The following is an 18,387-nucleotide window of genomic DNA, read 5'->3' as shown; positions in this document are numbered from 1 at the left end:
CATAGTTGCTTGGCAGCCTGTCACCCAGACACAGTGAGGGGAGGGATTCCAGTGGTATCCTCAAGCTCTACTAGCCCCTGGTGCATGAAAGACTTTCAGCTTTTAGTCATTGCATTCTTGTTCATGCACCTCTGCTTGCTCTGCCGCGAAGACTGGGCTGGGCATTCCTTTCCACCTTCCTTTGACAAAGTGTCCCTCTGTGCCCAGTGGGCTGCCACAGCTGGTGTGAATTCCAGCAGCATTGGTATGTTCCTTAATACTCAGTTTTGTGTAGATCTGAGTCCCAGTGGGGGCCCACACTGCACAGGGACAGGCTGCACACAGTGTTCTCACCTTGGCATCTAACTGCTGGCCCCAGAACTGCACCCTATTCTGTAGCACTACCCTAAAATTACTTTTTTCTTTGTTTTCCAGGCACGGCTCTGTCTCTTCCATGCAGCACGCTCAGTTCTAGCCAATGGAATGAAACTTCTTGGCATTACACCTGTAACTCAAATGTAACGAGGCCATATCCAATGTCATGTCTCTTACTAAAATTATTTTTTTCAACAATAATTTGAGTCCTGTCCTGTCTGTGTCCTGCTACTGCAGGCTGGAAACACCATCTGCTCTGGCAGGTTTGTGTTCTCCATCCTGTGGCATAGCCAGTTGCAGGGGCAAGGCTGTTGTCATCACTTTCTTCAGACATTTGGTTGCAGCAGTGTACCTAAGGCACTACTCTACCTGGAATTTCCCATAAAAGAGAACTGCTGTGTATTTGCCCTGTAAATATCACATCCTTTCAGTAGAGGAAGTGGTGTTCATTGTCCAGCCTTAGGCAAAGTTCTCCATTCCTGTGGTTGCCACTGTGTACCAAGGCCTGATGGCACAATGGCTTCAGGTTCCCTGTCTGTTGGAACAAAACTAATTACTCAGACCCTGCAGAAACTTTTTCCTGGGTGTTGTGCTGCATTCCTCCTTCAGAAAGCTCAGCCAAGCCCAGCTGCCAGCTGTCACACCCTGCTCTTAAGCCCTTCCTTGCTCCCACTGACGTGATGGCCGGCAAGAAGAGACTGCTGCCCAGCGGGTCGAACAGGAGGCGCAGTGTTCCCTCAGCACTGAGCACGCAGGCAAACGTGGCAGCTGCTGCTTGGCACCCCTGAGCCTCACATTGCTGTAGAGGTGGAGCAGCACCTGTGAGGTCCTGCAAGTGCCTGGCAATACCTTCCACCATGGAAGCCTTGACTCCCAAGAGCAGCACTGCAGGGGAACAGCTCGGTAAAGGCAGGGGGGACCAACCTCTCCCACTGAAGAGAATTTAGGCATGTTACTGCTATTTAACATGCCCCACTTTCAAGTAGAAACCAGCTCCTTAATTTATGGCAAAAGAAATGTAGCCAAGAGCATGAACTTGGTCACATTTCAGTTCCACTGTGAATGTCAACCAACAAGTTTCCCAAATGTACCAGGGTCGGTTTTCGCACAATGTAGACTTGAAACATCTGGAAGGCCTCAGAAGATGAGGAGGGAGGTTGAAATTGCACAGTTGGCACTGAAAAATTAAAGGTGAACATGTATTACAGGAGCCCTTTTCAAGCATTTGTATGCACAGAAAGGTTGAGAGAGAAAAGATCTTCTAGGTAGAAACTTTGTGACTCATTCACACTTAAGCCAGAGGTACAGGAACAAATACAAACCTTCCCCTGTACGATGCATAGAAGATCCCTTTACCACCTATAGCCAATTAAAAAAAAAAATGAACAAAACAACAAAGAGTAAAAGGAAAGCCACAGCTGCAGAGCCTTTCAGTTGACTTTTTAAACCAAACAACAAAGGCTACCTCTAAGCACTCTGAGCTTGGTGATGCTCAAAGCAGGGGTATTCCCTGTAGAGTTGTGTCGTTTCATGCTTATTGCCTAGAAGAGAAACTTGTCATTAATCAAACTGCAATTGCCAAGTATTTTAAAAGAAAATGGTGGCAGTAGTTGCTTTTTTAAATAGTTTTTTTAATGAAACTTTTCAGGCATTTCTGCCCTCAAAGAGCAAGACAGTTTATCAAATACACAAAGAACCGATTTCTCTCTGTTATATACATTATATACAATTGAGTGATCAGTTCCTTCATTGGATTTTCCTTGTAAATAAGACTCTTCATTGTTGATGTGAATGAAGAATACCTTCCATAAAATACCCAGCCAGCTCCTCAGCTGCAGTGTAGCCTCAGTGTCAGCCACTGGAAACTCCACATGAAAAACAGAACTAACTTCTGCTTTTAGTCTATCTCACTTAAACCATTTCATGACTAGCTTAAGGCTAATTTTGGAAAAAAAAAAAAAAAAAAAAAGGCAGTTTTTTTTAAAGTATTTTTTCTCTTGTCCATCTGTCCATTTTTATGGACATCACGCAGTAGCAAGTCTCTCTTTTGAGCTCTTAGTCTCTGAGGGCTGGATTTTTGTGGTGTCTTGTCAAGGTAATCCATAAAGGTAAATAGAAATACACACCAGGAGAGCACCCAGGGAGAAGGTAACAGCTGAAAGAAGACAAAATAGTTTAAATAAATAAATTCATATAAGAAACCTTCAGCAAACCATGTAAATTATATCTGAATGATAGTATTGAAGTTACCCAAAACTAAAAAAGACAGCAAGCTATTGATAAGTCGCAACATTTAGCTTCATCCTCTGTCACTGGGATCTCTTGAGTGTTTACAATCCCCACAGGGTTCCAATTGGTCTCGTCAGGAAGAAAGTAGTGGTAGTCGTTGTAATAGAAAGTGAAGTATCTCCTGCAGCCCCAGGTGCTATTTGTACAGGCTTACAATCAACTTAATCACAAAAAGCCAGTGGATATGATAAAGTAGCCTGTGATAACACCATTTTGCCTTCCCATGTCTAGACAGGGTTGTTTAGAAACTCTATTAATAAAGCTTTCACAGAAAGCTCATTAGTTCAGGTTTAATTTGTGTCAGCTGTCACGAAAACACTGCCCAAGTAAGTTTTTAATTTTTTTCGTTCCTTGCTTTATGGTGCTCTTTTGCAGCAAAACACTGATTATTTTCTCCTTATGCAAACTTTCCTTAATTTTTAACTCAATAATACTACATCAAAAAGCTAACTTTTCCCCCATTTTCCCACACCATCTTTGGATTAAGGTAGGAAACCACCCACTAAACAGTGAAGGAGTGAGCAGGACTGCTGGGCACAGTATCAGACACAGACTTGATTGGGGATAAAATCCTTTGTGTAGCTGCAGAACAGCCCAGAGCCATCTGCTGTTTCCTCTCAAAGATATTCACCACATCAGTCAGTCACAGCCCCAGCTGCTCTTTGACTTTCTCGCATGGGGGTGTCCACAGCAGATGGGGGAGGTAAAAGTTAATGCAGTAGTGGGTGTAACTCATCAGGGCTGTGTAAAGCCCTTGAAGAATTAGCTGAGGAATTAATTTGGCACTGGCTGTACTAAACCCAACAAGAAATAATAACCCATCAACAGCAGTCTTAGGTTAACAGCTGTATCACACACTAAACTGCATCAGAAAGTGATGCATAAACATAAAGCTGTTTAAACCAGAAAGGTTCTTTCTGTTTGAAGTTGTAGATGCCTCTGAAAGAACAAAGCACCAATGCCTTTCAAAGCACAGTCATCAGGCACCTTTATGTACCACAACAGGGACTGATGATGCATTAGTGCACAGGAGTCCCGGAGAAGAATTGAAGTTAAAACCAGAAAAACTGAGATGGGGCATAAATGATGGCCTTGGTATGAGCTGTGTGCAGCAGGCTGGGCAGGCAGGAAACATGCACAGCCATCAAATCAAAGGTAAAAAGGCACTTACTTATCTGGAGGCCAAAGAGGATGACTGATGCCACAGTAGAGAGAACAATGGCTGCTGCTGCAGAAAAGCCTTTCATGATATTATCTGTGTACTTAACAACCACCGAGGTGTAGAGGCCACCCACACTGGCCAGAACTGGGAAGAAGAATAAGGTGTTACCATAAGTACAGGTGCAGTAGGTTACTCTTGAAATTATGCATTTTACTCCACTGTGTGGAATGTGCTCCTACTTTGCGCTACATTGTCCTAATTTATGATTTAACAGATCATTCAGTGGAATGGGATGTCTGTGTGGCATCCAATAAATAAGATATAACTTATTTAAAGATTATCTACTTGCTAGTAAATTATTTAGGCTGCTGTTTCAGCACAATTTTAAACTGAATAAGCGAATAACTTCCAAGAAAATGATACTTTTAAATAAAATCCCTCAAAACACAGTTGAGAGTGTCTCAGACTGAATTTGTAGCTTCCTGCAATCAGTTGTATCACTGTTAAAGAAGAAAAACAATGTCAAAAGCCACAAGATACTTACGGACAACAAACCAGACGTAGTATGTGTAGCCATAGAAAAACCCTTTCTCAAGAATTTTGGCTCCATCTGACATATACACAACAAATAAATTCACCACAATCCCAGATAAGTACAGCTGAATGTTCCTCACCCACAAGGAAGTATCTGAACTCTTTAACACCTTTTCAAAATAAACTCCTGAAAAAAAACAAGAAAAACAAAAACCCGAAAATATTTCAATTAGAAGAATGATTCATGGTTTATTGCATTTTAAAACCAGACAACCTCTTAGAACCAGCAAACTCGCAAGTTCACTGTCTGTGGAAAACCACTGCTGAACACCAGTGATGGATCGAGGGTTGGTGCCTCACTCCTCAAGGCTCAACTCTTGGCCCACTGAGAAGATAAAAAGGCATCCCATGGGAGTACTTCACTGAACTCGGGGGCGTTTTCCACCCTGTACAAACTCCTTTACAGCTGAGTCTGAATATGCTACAGCAAAGGGACTATCAATGTTCCTCTCTTACATTCTCAAGTACTTTAGATTTGTAACTGACTTGGCCCTTTAAGTCATTGGTCAAGTCCAGGCCTAAATTTACCAAGTGCATCTGCTTTGACTTAACAGGAAGGTTTCCCTTTATCTGTTTATCCTGACCCTTTCTTATCTCTGCCCTTTTTCAATTCACAGCCTCCATGAAAATAATTTTGTGTTGATTTTAGTTTTAGATTTATTTTAGTCCAATTTTTCTCAGAGGTTAAGGGAGGAAGGGAGGATCTATATTACCTCAGTACTGAAACTGAAAACTCCTCAGGAGTTTTGTGCTGGCAGAGCACTTGGCAGAGCAGCTCCTTCTGAAACCACAGCTTCAGGGGATTTCAAGAGCAAAAGAAAACCGAGGCCTTCTGCTAATTGAAAATACAGGTTGCTTTTGAGGAAGTGGAATTCATTTTAATCTAAAGTTCTAACTCTCGATACCACATGGAAGAGCATTATTTTTATGCTTTGCATTACTGAAACTCCCCAAATACTTCATTATTCTACTTGGGAGGGATTTGTCAGACTAAGAGGCAGACATTTGGCAAGGCCCTCCCCACCTGCCTTTTTAACCATTGCTCACCAAACCAAATTTCCTCCACATTTCAAAACAAAGAGCAGTTTCCAGGACTCTTACCAGTGACTTCCATGACCTTCTGGTGAGAGCCCTATTGACTAGAAGTTTATTGGTGATTAATATCACGCACCATCCTTCATACAATATGAGAAAATATATGGAACCAACAAAGTCCTGGGTGTTAAAAGCCCTAGGCATGCACCCCTCCCCCTCAAAAATTCCCCAAACTAGCTTCAAGGAAGGTCTTTCTATTCTTTAATTAATGAAAAATGCAGTTTATAATTTAATACAGTGAGTACTTACAGTGAATAAATGAGGAGGCAGATTTATATTTCAGGGGTTCAAATAATTTATAAAACCAAGGAAATATTATCTGATAAGAATATAAATTTTTGAAGTGTAAACAACAACCAACTAGTATTGTTAAGACTGCAACCTTTAAAATAACCTAGAATAATTATCTTGAGATTTCTGCCCCTGAGAAGACCCACAGAGTATGAGGTGTAATCAACATAACAGAAATTTGGCTTGAGTATGAACCATACTTGCAAATGTTATAAACTGAGAAAACAGTAGGCAAATCAATAGAATTATGCTTCTAGATTTGTGATTATACAATTCACAAATCCACTAGGCAAGAAGAAGGAAAGAATGGGGGCTCATTAGGAGAATCTACTCCTCAGAACTGTTTTAAATCACAAAGAATCTGCCACTAAATTGTCCCTCCAATGCTTTTAAACGCATTTTTGGGGCCCCAGTACTTGGAAATTATCACAGGATCAGCAATTTGAAGAAAAAACTTATTTTCCTTCTCTAAGTGACAAACACACACAACCTTTTTTTCATTTTGCTGGACTAACAAAACACTCCATAAAACATGGTCAATTCAGAAAATGGACATCTAACAGCAAAATAACTGCTTCATGTGAGCGTGGGAAGGAAGAACAGGAAGAGAACTTGAATAGAATTTTTGTTTTCAACATGTAAAGCCCCAAGGACACAAGGGGCTCTGTGGATAAAACACACAGTCCCTCCCAGCTGCCCCAGAGCTTCAGCTGTCAGCAAGGAAACCCAAGCTGCAATCCTTTTGCAGGAGAAGAAAGCCCTAAGTGCCTCACGCTGCTCTGAATTTGCAGACCTTTGGAAGCACAGCTGTTGACCCACATTATTGGGGAAAACAGGAGTTTTAGGAGATTCTGAAGGCTGTATTTTGTCTTGCAGCTTTGAAGCATCTATTTAAATGAGGAAATTCATAACCTTGCAGGAAAAGCTGACTGAGCTCTGCACAGTTTTATTTAGTATTTCTGCTTCAAAGTGCCTATTTTACTGAAACAACACCAAATAAGAATGACACTCTCCTCCTCTACCCACCAGAATGTTTTTCCATGAGTAATGAGCATCTACACACAGCACAAGATCATTCTTGCAAGATTTTCCAGTACTAGAGGTGGGTGATAGTACCTTGCTTTTTACAGAGGAGGGAGGAAGAATCCAATTTACAGTCAGGGGAATATGCCCCTGTGAGCCAAATTTCAAATTAACAAGTAATTTGCATTTCTTTATTTCTGAAAACCAGTTCACTTGTCCCAAAGTTTTGGTGTCCTTCTCCAGAAGACAGAGAAAAAGCTACACTGAGGGGAGACACTGGTTGTAGAACAAAGCAAAAATAAACAAAACCAAAAATCCTTCATTGAGTTTATACAGGCTTCCTGATACTACTCTAACTCTCTGCCTTCCTCATGCTCCCTCTACATCCCAGTTAGATTTTCCACCTACAGAAGTATGGTAATGTGTATTTCAAGGCTGAGCTGGTACAAGAGCTGAGCAAGGAGCTCAGTTCCCCTTGTAAAAAAATGCAAGTATTTCATGTGATCACCAAAGGGGAGCTATTCACTGCAAAGTAAACTTTACAAAATTGATGTACATTAATTAAATGTATGGAGTGAGTCATTATGCTGCTCCCTACAGTCTTATTCACAGCATTTGAAAGACACTTCCAATTGCAAACCAGCCCTGTATGTTGCATCGTGTAAAACCAATGGTACATGCTCCTATCATTTGCTTGACAATGGGAGTAATCATGTTATGAATCTGCCATAATTACCAAAAGTAGAAGACAATTATGGGCAGAGGGAATGAACTATTAGAGGAAGACAGTTAACAAATGTAGAATGTTCAGTTTTAAGCACTTTGAGTTCTCCAATCCTTTAGATACAGCCCACATACAGAAATAATACTGTACCTGCAAATCCTGAACAAAACACTGCCACAGCAATTGCTCCAAACCCTAGCCACGGGTTCTGCTCCACCTGCAACATCAACCATTATTTTAAAAAGGATACAACAATTTAGTCATTCACAATAATCAATTCCAGAATGCTGTGATTAAATTCAGCCAGCAACTAAGCACCTCCCAGCTCCTCACTCATTCCCCGCAAGCCCCACAGCGGAGAGAAGAATTGAAAACAAAAGGTAAACTTTGTGGGTTGATATAAGCAGAGTTTAATAACTAAATCAAAATAAAAATTACTAATAATTCTAGTATTAACGAAAGAAGAGAGAAATATAAAACCCAAGAAAACTAAGTGAGGCACAAAGTAACTGATCACCACCTGCTGACAGATGCCCAGTCCATCCTGCAGCAATAATCAGCCCCTCCTGACCAAATTCCCTGATTTTCCATAGTGGGTGTAACATTCTGTGGTACAGCATATCCCTTTGGCCAGTTCAGGTCAGCTGTCCTGCCCATACTCCCTCCTGGATTCTTGTGCCTCTCCTCACTGGCACACCAGGAAGCACAGAAAAGCCCTAGACTCATGGTTAAGCACTACTGAGCCACAACTAAAACACCAGTCTAACACTGTTCTCATACTAAATCCAAAACACACCACTGAACCAGCTACTAGGAAGAAATTTAAATTCTATTCAGTCAAAACCACAGCACAGAGCTACTTCATTAAGCAGAGCAAAATCATGAGCATTTCAGTGCAGTACCAGGTGCCCTTGCTGATGTAGGGCTGTCCCTCAGCTCAGCCCAGTGCAGCTGTGCGGTGTTTCACTTTCTGTGGGTGCTGCCACAGTGCTCAGAGGTACTGTCTACTTGGCTGTGGCCAGTGCTCCCAGAGGCATGACCTATCTTTCCTACTAATGCAGCTGAGCAGCAGCTATGACCTAAGGAACAGAGGACACTTGTTTCTCCTACAACAGTATTAGGTCAGTGCCTCTGAAGGGTGTGTTTAAATGACATACCCACAGTACGCTGGAGTTTTGCTCCTAATTTTTGGCAGTGCTTTGATTCCAAGTTCTCTGTTCCAACAGTTACAATGTTACCAAGCCTACTGCTGGAAACAATCTACTCAGACACTCCTACGACGGTGCATTAGATTATGATGGCTGTGGTAATTTATACTAATTGCAGCAACCCATTGCATTTCCAACAAGTGAGACCAGAGCCATAGCACAAGCCTGCCTGAACAGGTACACAACAAAGGTGAAAGCCAAAGATCAAGGATCATTTAATCTTTATCTGCAGAGGGAAAATTTTAGCTCTTACCTGTACTTTTGTAGCCTGAGCAGGTTCCCACTGAACAAGGATAACACCACCACACAGCATGAAGACGGAGAACCACTGCAACTTACTAAGGGTACGGTTCAGCATCAGGACTGTACATAAAGCTGTACAAGGGATCTTCAACTGGTACGTCACCTAAAAAAGATGGGAATGTAGTGCAGAGGACATGGTTTTATAAACTCCTCCAAAAGAAGAAAATAAAATAGAAAATTCAGCTACAGAATGTCAGGTTTTTATATTCATTGATTTCCTACGTATCCATCTCCAATTACAACAACATGAATTTGAAGGGACTGTAGCAGTGAGTGGCTTGGCTCAGAAAGCCAGAGCTCTGCAGCAGAGTGTATGCTCTGAATAGAACAAAGCACAGTTTCCCTTTTAACATTGAGGCTGAAGAGAGTGCTGTGTGCCTGAAACACGTGCCTAATGAACCAGGAAAGAGAAATATATTTCCAGGTCTGTTACTGACAGAAACCTGTATTACCTGATAGACTGCAGCATCCAAGTTGCTAAGAGCCATGAACGCCATATTGTTCTGGACAGCGTACACCACAGATGGAACACTTAATTTTAGCAATTCTTTAGCACTTCCGAATACATTTTCTTTTAAAGATGTTATTAACTTTGTCAGACTTCCAGTTTCTCTGCAAAATAAAACATTAACATAATGGAGGGCATTCCTAAACTGGTATTTTAAAACAGAAATCAAATCAATTAATCCCTTGGGAGAGCTGAAAATTTGTATTCCATGATCAGTTGTACTTTCTGCTCATAAAAGAAAAAAAAAACAAGCGAGGTTTTCAACAAGATGAGAGAGACATTCTGGAATCAGGAAGTCAGATGCATTAATGTGCAGCAGTGTATAGGCAGTGGAACAGAAGGCTGTTGTTCACATTTCCCCTTTTTTACTGGGTATTAATGTTGGTGTGTGATGTCAAATGCCCATGATTTTCCATGGGAAAATTTAAACTATGCTTCACAGTACAGTCAGAAAAGGATTGTACCCTTGCACGCTATTTACCTAGAAAAACTTCTCATTCCTCAGTCAGCCACGGGTTCCCATTCTCATTTGTGCTGTGGGAGATGCTAGACCAGCACCAGCACACACACAAAGAGGTCTGACGGATGTGTGGGGGCTCCCTGTCTCCTGTCCCTGTCTTTGCATTTCACACCTCTCCTTCAAGTAATTACAGTGTGTGACAGAGCAGGCAATGGGGAAGAGAATGTGTTGCTGCTGGCTGCTTTTGCAATTTGCTACTCAGCTTTTCACAGCTGCCCTCTGCATTACTGGCTCTCCCTTATCACTTGTACATCAATATGACATTTGCTGCTTACTTGTTGCTGCTGCTCTAGTCCTCTTCCCACCTCTCCCACGGTCCCCCTTTCCAATCCTCTCTTGCTTAGCACTGACAAATACCAACATCCAAAATCATTCCTGCCCCCTCCCACAGGCCTTTCAACTTGTAAACTGTACTGCTTTTAAATTTAACTGTCCTTGTGGTTCTATTACACATTCGTATGAATAAATAGCTTTAACTAACTCTTTTCAGCATATTTTCCTTTCCTGATAAACCACTGACTCTGTACTCCAGTTGTTCAGCTCTTCCTCTCTGAAGATTATAGACTTTACCCTGTCATGATCCTTCCATCTAAATTTCTCTCCTTCCTTGCCTTCCTCCCTACTTGCACCTAGCATATACTTTCTTTTCCTCTTTTATTTTCCCCTCCAGGGAAAGAAGTCGTTATACAGGCAGCTGCAAGGAATTCTTTTTGTATTTTTCCATAACAGAAAGAACACACAAAAAACCAGACATGTCTGGCCACAGTGAACAACCATGACAAGAAAATCCACGGACAAATAGCACTTAAAATGAAGTCTGCAATACAAGAAAGGGGAAGAGTTCATGCTACAGCTCACCATGGTTAACTGCACTAGATGCAGAAATGTATAAAATGTTAGGAGTCATTGATATTACAGGCAAATTTTTGGTTTGTTCCAATTCTGAATGTGTTTATTACATTGTCTAGGATTGGGAGATAAGATGTACAAGAAAATTGGGTAATACTCAAGTACAGATGGACTAAAGTGCTTCTATCTCAAATGTCTAACTGGAAATAAAATATATTCAGCGTAGACACAGTTCTACTCTATGAAAATAAGAAGTAAAAAAATACCATGCAGGAATAACTTCTTCTGTTCATTGATACTAAGGTGAGCTGTCAACAATATTTAAAATAATTTAAAAATAATATTTAAAGTAATATTTAAACTGCTTCTCTTCCAGACCACGCTCAGTGAATTTGCTGATCACATTTTTAAAGTCACAGCGGCAATAGTAAATTCTGTCTACTTTCACTTCAAGAACAAAATTTCAGCAAAGAATAACATGTGTCTAATAATTACCATCTTCCCTTTAGATTTTGAGAACAAGAAGATAAGCTATCTAATAGTTCATCTGTGCAGTGGATGTGCTTTCTGAAGCATGCACATACCAAGAATCTCTAACTGTAAGTTGAATTCAGTACATGGCCAAAAAACAACTTAAAGCCTCCATATACAGCTGATAATGCAAAACTAGGTGCCCAAAGAATCTGCAAGATCAAATTAGAAAATAAAAAATGACCTTGTACACTATAAGATCAAATTAGAAAATAAAAAATTATCTAGCTTGAGTTCAGCTTTCTTGATGCTGATGTAAGTTTAAATTTTAAAATATAATCAATTTTCTTTGTAGAATGGTTTAGGTTGGAAGAGATCCTAAGACCATATTGTTTCAACCTCCCTGCCATGAGCAGGGACAACTTCCACTAGACCAGTTTGCTCCAAGCCCCATCCAGCCTGGTCTTGAACACTTCCAGGGATGGAGCATCCACCACATCTCAGGGCAGCTTGTTCCAGAGATTCACCACCCTCACACTGAAGAATTTATTCCCCATATCTAACCTAACCCTATTTTTTTTCACTTTAAAGCCATTTCCCCTTTCATAAATTCATTACCCTACTGACAAAGCCAATTTCCAGGTATGAAGAGGTGAGAGATACTAATAGCTATCAGTCATGCAACAGAAAGACACATTTGTGAGAAAAGCTGAAGTTAAAACTAGAGTTTGCAAAACAGCTCTGCTTTCCTTCATCCATTAGTAAGTAGTTATGTGCCAGCTAAGAACATAGCAAATGCTAATACCAGATGGTGAACAGGACTTTAAATAAGCATTAGAAATTGAATATTTCAGTTAACAATTAACACAGCTTAAACTATCATAAGCTTCTCTTTTGAAAGACAATTCTTTGGCATTCATCCATTCAATATGCCCTCCAGGAGACGCCTTAGAAGTAAACAATGAAGGCATCATGTAATAATGTGTAAGAAAACAAATTTGGCAGCTGGAACAGTGGGAGAGTTATATTCTAGTATCCTGTATACTGCAGTTATCAACACTATCTCTTTCAAAAAGAAAAGGTACCCACACAAATGTATCCTGCTATACAGTAAAAAAACCAGGACTGCTTACTGAACTACAAAGGCACCCTACCTTGGGTGAGGCAAATTGGTTAGGATTTAAAACAGAAGGAAGCTGTAAAGGAGACACAGAAAGAAGCTGTGCTGGAATTGATGCTGTTCAGCATATTCATAAGTGATCTGAAAGGGGAGGTTACTAGAAAGTTGGCAACTTTTGGACCTGCCTGCATGCCACACATGGTACCAAGGACAGGTGAGCATGGCCTGATGAATGTTGTCTGCTGGTGCCCATCACTCCCTCAGCTATGGAGAGAAAAAGCCCACCAGCTGACAGATCAGAATAGACATTATAACCTCCAAACAGCTCAGTGAATCTGATTCTTCCCATTTTAACTGGTAAATAAGGCTCAGGTGTCAATAAATGAGAAAGAACCATAGAAAATGGCCACCCCTGTATACAGCAACCCTCTCTCATCTAGTTTTGAGCACCTGGCAAAAAGATGCAAGTAGTTCTTGGATGGCACAAGCTCAAACATGGCATCAGCTTCATGAGAAAGCTGCCTCAGAGAAATGAGCAAAATCCTTAGGAAAGGAACTGAGGCCAAGAGAGAAAATACCTTCACCCCCCTGCCTAATGCCATGGCACAGTCACATCCTGAATACAGCATGCAGCTCTGGATCCTGTTTCAAAAGGGATGTATCAATACTGGAAATGCTCTGTGGATGGGTACTATGATGATCCCAGAAAAATTAAACTAGGGCTCCTGGCTTAGAAAATAAATTAGTGATGAAAACACAGGTCTGTAGAGTTACAAAAAGCAAAATGGACGAGGAAAGATTATTCATCCTATTTGTCAACACAAGACAACAGGATCCATAAGTTTCTGCCACCAGATAAGGAAAGTTCAGCCCATGCTTGACCCCTTGGCTACACTTCCATTCTACACATCCTCTGCTGACAAAGGGAAGACAATGGGCTACAGAGACTTTTTGCTGTGCGGGGCTGTTCTAAAAACATCAACATGTTAAGACTTCTTTCTGAGTTAAAAGTAATTTAGTTTTTAATGATTTCAATTAAAAAAGACCATTCATACATTTAATGAACAAAACATTACAGTCCCTTAACAAAAGGGATTGCTTACCCTGCTGCACTAGGTGTACTATAAACAGCCTGAGTCTCAGGGGCACAAGATTTGACAAATTACACGCACAGGTGAGGCTATCCAGAGGCAGCCCTCTACCCTCACTATTGGGAAGCATGGGCTGCTACAGCCTCCAGAGAGCCAGTGGGATCCTCACTGGTTACAACAGTGAGAACTACAGCAGAACCATGTGTCAGCAGAGCCATTTCTGCCAGCATTTTGTGCTGACAGAGAAGTCCAGAGTGCATGTAAAGAAAAACAGATTTCCCCACTGATCTCATCTCCCTTCTCTTACACATTCCATTTAATGAAAGGCTAACAAAAAAAAAAAAAAAAAAAAAGCAGTTTGTCAGTTGCCTTACCAAATTCAAATATTGCCTCACTTCTAAAGCAAGTAAAATGCCATTTGTGTGTTAAAAGGAAAAGAGCTGATGAAAATCTGAAGTATATCATGTGACTCCATGATCGTCTAGCACATAACAGCCAGCCTTCTGATGTACCACAAGCCACAAAGAGAGACAGAGACCTTAAAAGAAAAAATTCTACCACAGCAGCAAGAACTGGGCTTTGGAAAAGTCCAGAATGTAAAGATTCTTGCTAGGAAGGATGTAGCACAGGGAAGCTGAGAGAAAAGGCAGCAGACTGATAACCTCCCTACTTGAGATGCTCATGCATGCACTAAAGTTTTAGCTCTTAGCAGCAGTCTGGGTAATATTTTTTGATCAGTCTTTCAGCATTGGTTTGTGGCTTATTAGAAACAGCAAAATGTCTGTCTGTAACATTGTTTGGGAAAATTTATTCGTAGGAACATTAGAATTTTATGTAACTCAGCAGATGATGGCTCATAGAAGATAATGAAAGTCCAACTTTCACCTACACCAACATCTTAAAGACTAAAACATCATGGATAATCCATGATGACACTGTGAACTGATTCCAAAGCATACAAAAATAGAAAATATGTAGAAAGGATACACCTGAATATTGTGCTGTATACAAAGCAGTTTCAGCTGATGCGGACTCACAAGCTCTAACCTGCTCTAAAATTACCCTTCCACAGCACCATTATCCAGCCACAATCTCAAACATACCTGCACTTCAGGACCCAAGAATCTGAGGTTAGAAGCAAGGACTGGTTTTCAAAACAATGATCAGCACTCCCACACTTACTTAGCCAGGATGCCCACGCTCAGGAACAACTTGATAACTTCAGTGACACACACAGCCGTTGTGGAAAAGTAGAGTTCTGTCTCCACTGTCCTGGTGTACCGCAGTGCCACCGTGTACGTGGCAGCAACCAGGGTCATCACCGTGAGGCAGTACAGCTTGAACAGCAAGCTGACATTTTCTGAAACAAAACAGAGGAGAGGACTCAGCATGACCCCCATTTTAATTTAAGAACTCACACAGTGTGTTCTCCAGCTAGAGGGATGTATCAAACACTACTGTGTCAGCAGACAATAATTACAATGTTAGGAAACACTTTCCATTAAAAATATTTGGCTAAATTTTACAGCCTTCTCAAATAAGCTTGTACAGAAACTCCAAATGTTTGAAAATGAGATGCTCTCTTGCCCCTGTAATCATCCTTCATTCTAGAAAAAAATATTAATATTTATCTAATAACAATCAAAAAGAGCTTTCATGCTCTTTAGCTGACAGTAGGTGCTGGCTCTGAAATGGCATCTGATCTTCTTCATGTAATATACTGAACTCTGACACAGAATGTTGGCAGACTAGCAAAAGCAAAAAGAGAGAAGTTCGATATAAGCAAACAAATCTAGCAAATCTTAATAAAAACCACAGCATTTCCATCAGCCCTATTTTCAACCTAAGTTAGTAAAAGAAGAAGATTTTGCTCTGAATGGTGATGGGACTTCACACAAAGGGCTTTCTGGAAAAATTCCCTGTACAAAGGCCTAAAGTTAAGCTCTTCCAATAAATTAAACCACACAAGGTGTATAATTTGTGTTATCCCCTCTGTCTTCCCCACTGATATACTCTTACAACAGTAGTAATACTTGTAACAATTTTGACCTGGGCCAACTACTATCCTGAAAAATTTTGGAGTTAGCCTGTCCAAGGTCCCCTGGAACAAGGCAGTTTTTCGCACACTCCAGTGCATTCCCAGGTCAGGGAATGGCTAAGTCTGCATCTAAACCAGCCAAGAAAACAGCACACAACTTCAAATGGGATTTCTCTGCCCAAAGGCAAGACCCAACACAAGACATCAGCAAATGTCAGCAGCACCTTTGAGGCCACTGTCATGTTCTAAATATCCTAAAGAAATGTGTTTTAATTGGTGTAAGTTTGCGTTTCTCTGCTGATTAGGAAACGAGATACAGGATAAGCAGTTTTATAATAACTTTGTTCATTTAATAAAGGAATGAGTTGCTGAATCCAGTGAGACCAATGTTTCGTTCATGTTTCTTTCAAGCCAGAGATGTCTTCAATTGCATAACATTTCTGCAAGCTACAGTTAATACCTCCTGCCACTGCAATCATTTAAATTAGCTACTTCCTTATAGATAAAAATCTTACCCACGTCAGTAACCACTTTTAAAAGGTAGAGCCAATTAGTTTTTGGACTAACAATGCTTAGAAGAGACTTACAAGCTGTAACCCATTTTAAAATTAAATTTGGACTGTGGGGAGGAAATACAAGGGCATAACAATATATATAACTAACCCCATCTGGTTTTACAAAAACGTATCTTCAAATGATGTTTCAGTACTGACAAAAATTATATTAATGCTGTGATTTGACACACAAAGATTTTAATCTATGTACCACCAAACTACAGCTAAACTTAATGCTTGCCTCTAGTAACTACTCTTTAAAAATAAAAAAAGCCCCAATTTGGCAATGTTTTGGAAACTTGGGTAAACCAAAGGCATCAAGACGTAACAAGTCTAGTATCTAGACTAGATAGTTCCAGCATTATGTAAAAAGGTATTTGTAATTCTTTTCAGCCTGGATTTTCTTCAGCCAGGCTCCCATGTCTGCATCAGTACCAGTGCAGCAAGGAGAGCAGAAGAAAACACAGCTGGGGCACACATAACTTCTGCTGATAAATCTGAACTTACACCTGCCTAAAGAAAAGAAGAGCTGGAAAAAGCTTTTGTTTTTTTTCCCAGTAAATCCCACCTGGCTGAAATGATTTCTGGCAAAAAGGGACCAGACAGGCCAAAAGCCTCAGGACAAAAGTGCGGGCCCGTGCGGGCTCTGGCCTCGCTGTACACAGGCAGAATCCCTGAGAACCGGGGAATCAAGCAGGTTGGGAAAGACTCTGGTGTCATCGATCTGACCTGTGACCCAACGCCACCAAGCGAACTACACCGTGCCCCTAAGTGCTATATCCAGCCTTTCCTTAAACATCTCCAGGGATGGTGACTCCACCACCCTCCTGGGCAGTCCATTCCAGCACCTCATCATCCCTTCTGGAAAGAAATCCTTCCTAATGTCCATCCTAAACACACTCCAGTAGGCACCTGGGCGCGGCGGCGTTCCCAGGGCCAGCTGCGGGCCGCAGGGTGGCTGCAGGGGATGTGCCCGTGCACTGCCCCCGGGATAAGCCCCAGAGATGCCGCGCCACGGTCAGACGCTCCAGAGGGGAACTGGTGGCGACTGCGGCCGATCCTGCAGGCGGAAGCGTTCCGGGGCCCCGGCAAGCCCCGTGCCGGGAGTGCCCGCCGCCCACACGCCGGGGGCGCAGCGGCGCCACAGCGCGGGGAGAGGCTCCGGGGCGGGAAAGCGGGCGGGGAGAGCCCCTCCCCAGCGCGACCCCGCGTAGCCCCTTCCCCCCTTCGCTCCCGCGGTGGTGGCGTCCGGCGCCACAGCCCCAGCGGGGAGGACAGTTCCACTCCCTCTGGCAGGGGGGAGGCAGGGGCAGGCTACGCGCAGGTCGCGTTTCCTCTTGGGAAAACGGGTGGGAATTGTCCTCGTTCTCCGGCCGTGCTCCCACCGGGAGCCGCGGGACCCGCCGGACGCCCCACGCCGCCACCCTCACCTTTCGCAGGCGTCATGGTGCTCGCCGAAGGCTCCAGGACCGCCGGGCCGGGGCCGCCCGCCGTGCCCCGCCGCTCCTCCCATCGCACCATAGAGTGCGGCGCGGCCGCCCAGAGCGCCCCGCCGCCCGCGCCGAACCATCGAGTCGAGCTCCGTCCCGCCTGGATATCCTGGAGAGCATCCGGCTCCACCCCGCCGCACTTCGGAACGGCTTCATTGGCAGCAAGCATCCAGCAGTCTCACACACGTATTTCTCATTGCCAGGAGCAAGCTCGTAGCCACTGACGCGTTTCTGCCGCGAGAAAAACCGAGATGGAGGTTACAGTTGTATCCCCCAGAATTTTACAGCACTGCAGTAAGCACTCCTCCAGTGGAAAATATCAAAGTAGGATAAAATGAAATTTCAATCACCGGTTTACCTTTAAATAAAAGGTATTTCTGGATTCTTGAAATACCAGTTTGTTGGTAAGAACTATAACATAAAAGCCTAAAAGCAAATTATGACAATATAGAGAGATCACAGCAATAATAAAGGAGCAACACGGTATTTTTTTCTGGGTAAAAAAAAAGAGATGCAGCTAGTAATCGCACTGATACTTTAATTAATAAATCTAATAATTGGTGCCCACTCGTAATTTAAAAACATGGAGGAGCAGCACATCTAGCTGTTATTGATTAGTTTATTTTCCCAAAAGAGAAAATCACATAGTCAAAAACGAAGTTCTTGCTTAGTGCTCCTCTCACGCTCCTTTGGGTTTTTCTAA

General features: G+C 42.1%; 2 protein-coding genes across 8 annotated transcripts in view; one reads left to right on the top strand and one right to left on the bottom strand.

The window, feature by feature from the left end:
* The window catches only part of RARS2 (arginyl-tRNA synthetase 2, mitochondrial), a 29,600-nt gene extending 29,045 nt beyond the window's left edge, over positions 1–555 (top strand). For all 7 annotated transcript variants that reach the window (XR_014953668.1, XR_014953669.1, XM_085574827.1 and 4 more), the window contains one exon: positions 415–555. Coding sequence is in view for 5 of the 7 variants with exons in the window: in XM_085574827.1 (XP_085430953.1) it covers positions 415–501 (87 nt within the window). In the remaining 2 variants the exon portion in view is untranslated. The remainder of the gene's footprint in view (positions 1–414) is intronic.
* Positions 556–1,964: 1,409 nt separating this feature from the next.
* SLC35A1 (solute carrier family 35 member A1) lies at positions 1,965–17,853 on the bottom strand. The gene is made up of 8 exons (XM_021545786.4): positions 17,625–17,853; positions 14,785–14,962; positions 9,496–9,655; positions 8,994–9,146; positions 7,683–7,749; positions 4,350–4,526; positions 3,815–3,949; positions 1,965–2,509 (listed from the first exon to the last, which is right to left on the bottom strand). The coding sequence occupies exons 1-8, from the start codon at positions 17,851–17,853 to the stop codon at positions 2,445–2,447; spliced, it is 1,164 nt and encodes a 387-aa protein (XP_021401461.1). The 3' UTR covers positions 1,965–2,444.
* Positions 17,854–18,387: the final 534 nt, after the last annotated feature.

Source organism: Lonchura striata, chromosome 3, assembly GCF_050655825.1.
Source record: "Lonchura striata isolate lonStrDom1 chromosome 3, ASM5065582v1, whole genome shotgun sequence".
NCBI classification, from domain to species: Eukaryota; Metazoa; Chordata; class Aves; order Passeriformes; family Estrildidae; genus Lonchura; species Lonchura striata.
The sequence above is the reverse complement of the archived record's forward strand: the minus strand, read 5'-3'. Positions and strand labels throughout refer to the sequence as shown.

What these genes read in the sequence shown, in the direction of transcription:
- SLC35A1 (XM_021545786.4), bottom strand. Translation starts at nt 17,853, where the DNA reads ATGCTTGCTGCCAATGAAGCCGTTCCGAAGTGCGGCGGGGTGGAGCCG. An exon ending in TGGATGCTGCAGTCTATCAG is followed by an intron (nt 9,147 to 9,495) that starts GTAATACAGGTT and finishes CATCTTTTTTAG; the next exon opens with GTGACGTACCAGTTGAAGAT. An exon ending in CTCAGGCTACAAAAGTACAG is followed by an intron (nt 7,750 to 8,993) that starts GTAAGAGCTAAA and finishes TTGATGTTGCAG; the next exon opens with GTGGAGCAGAACCCGTGGCT.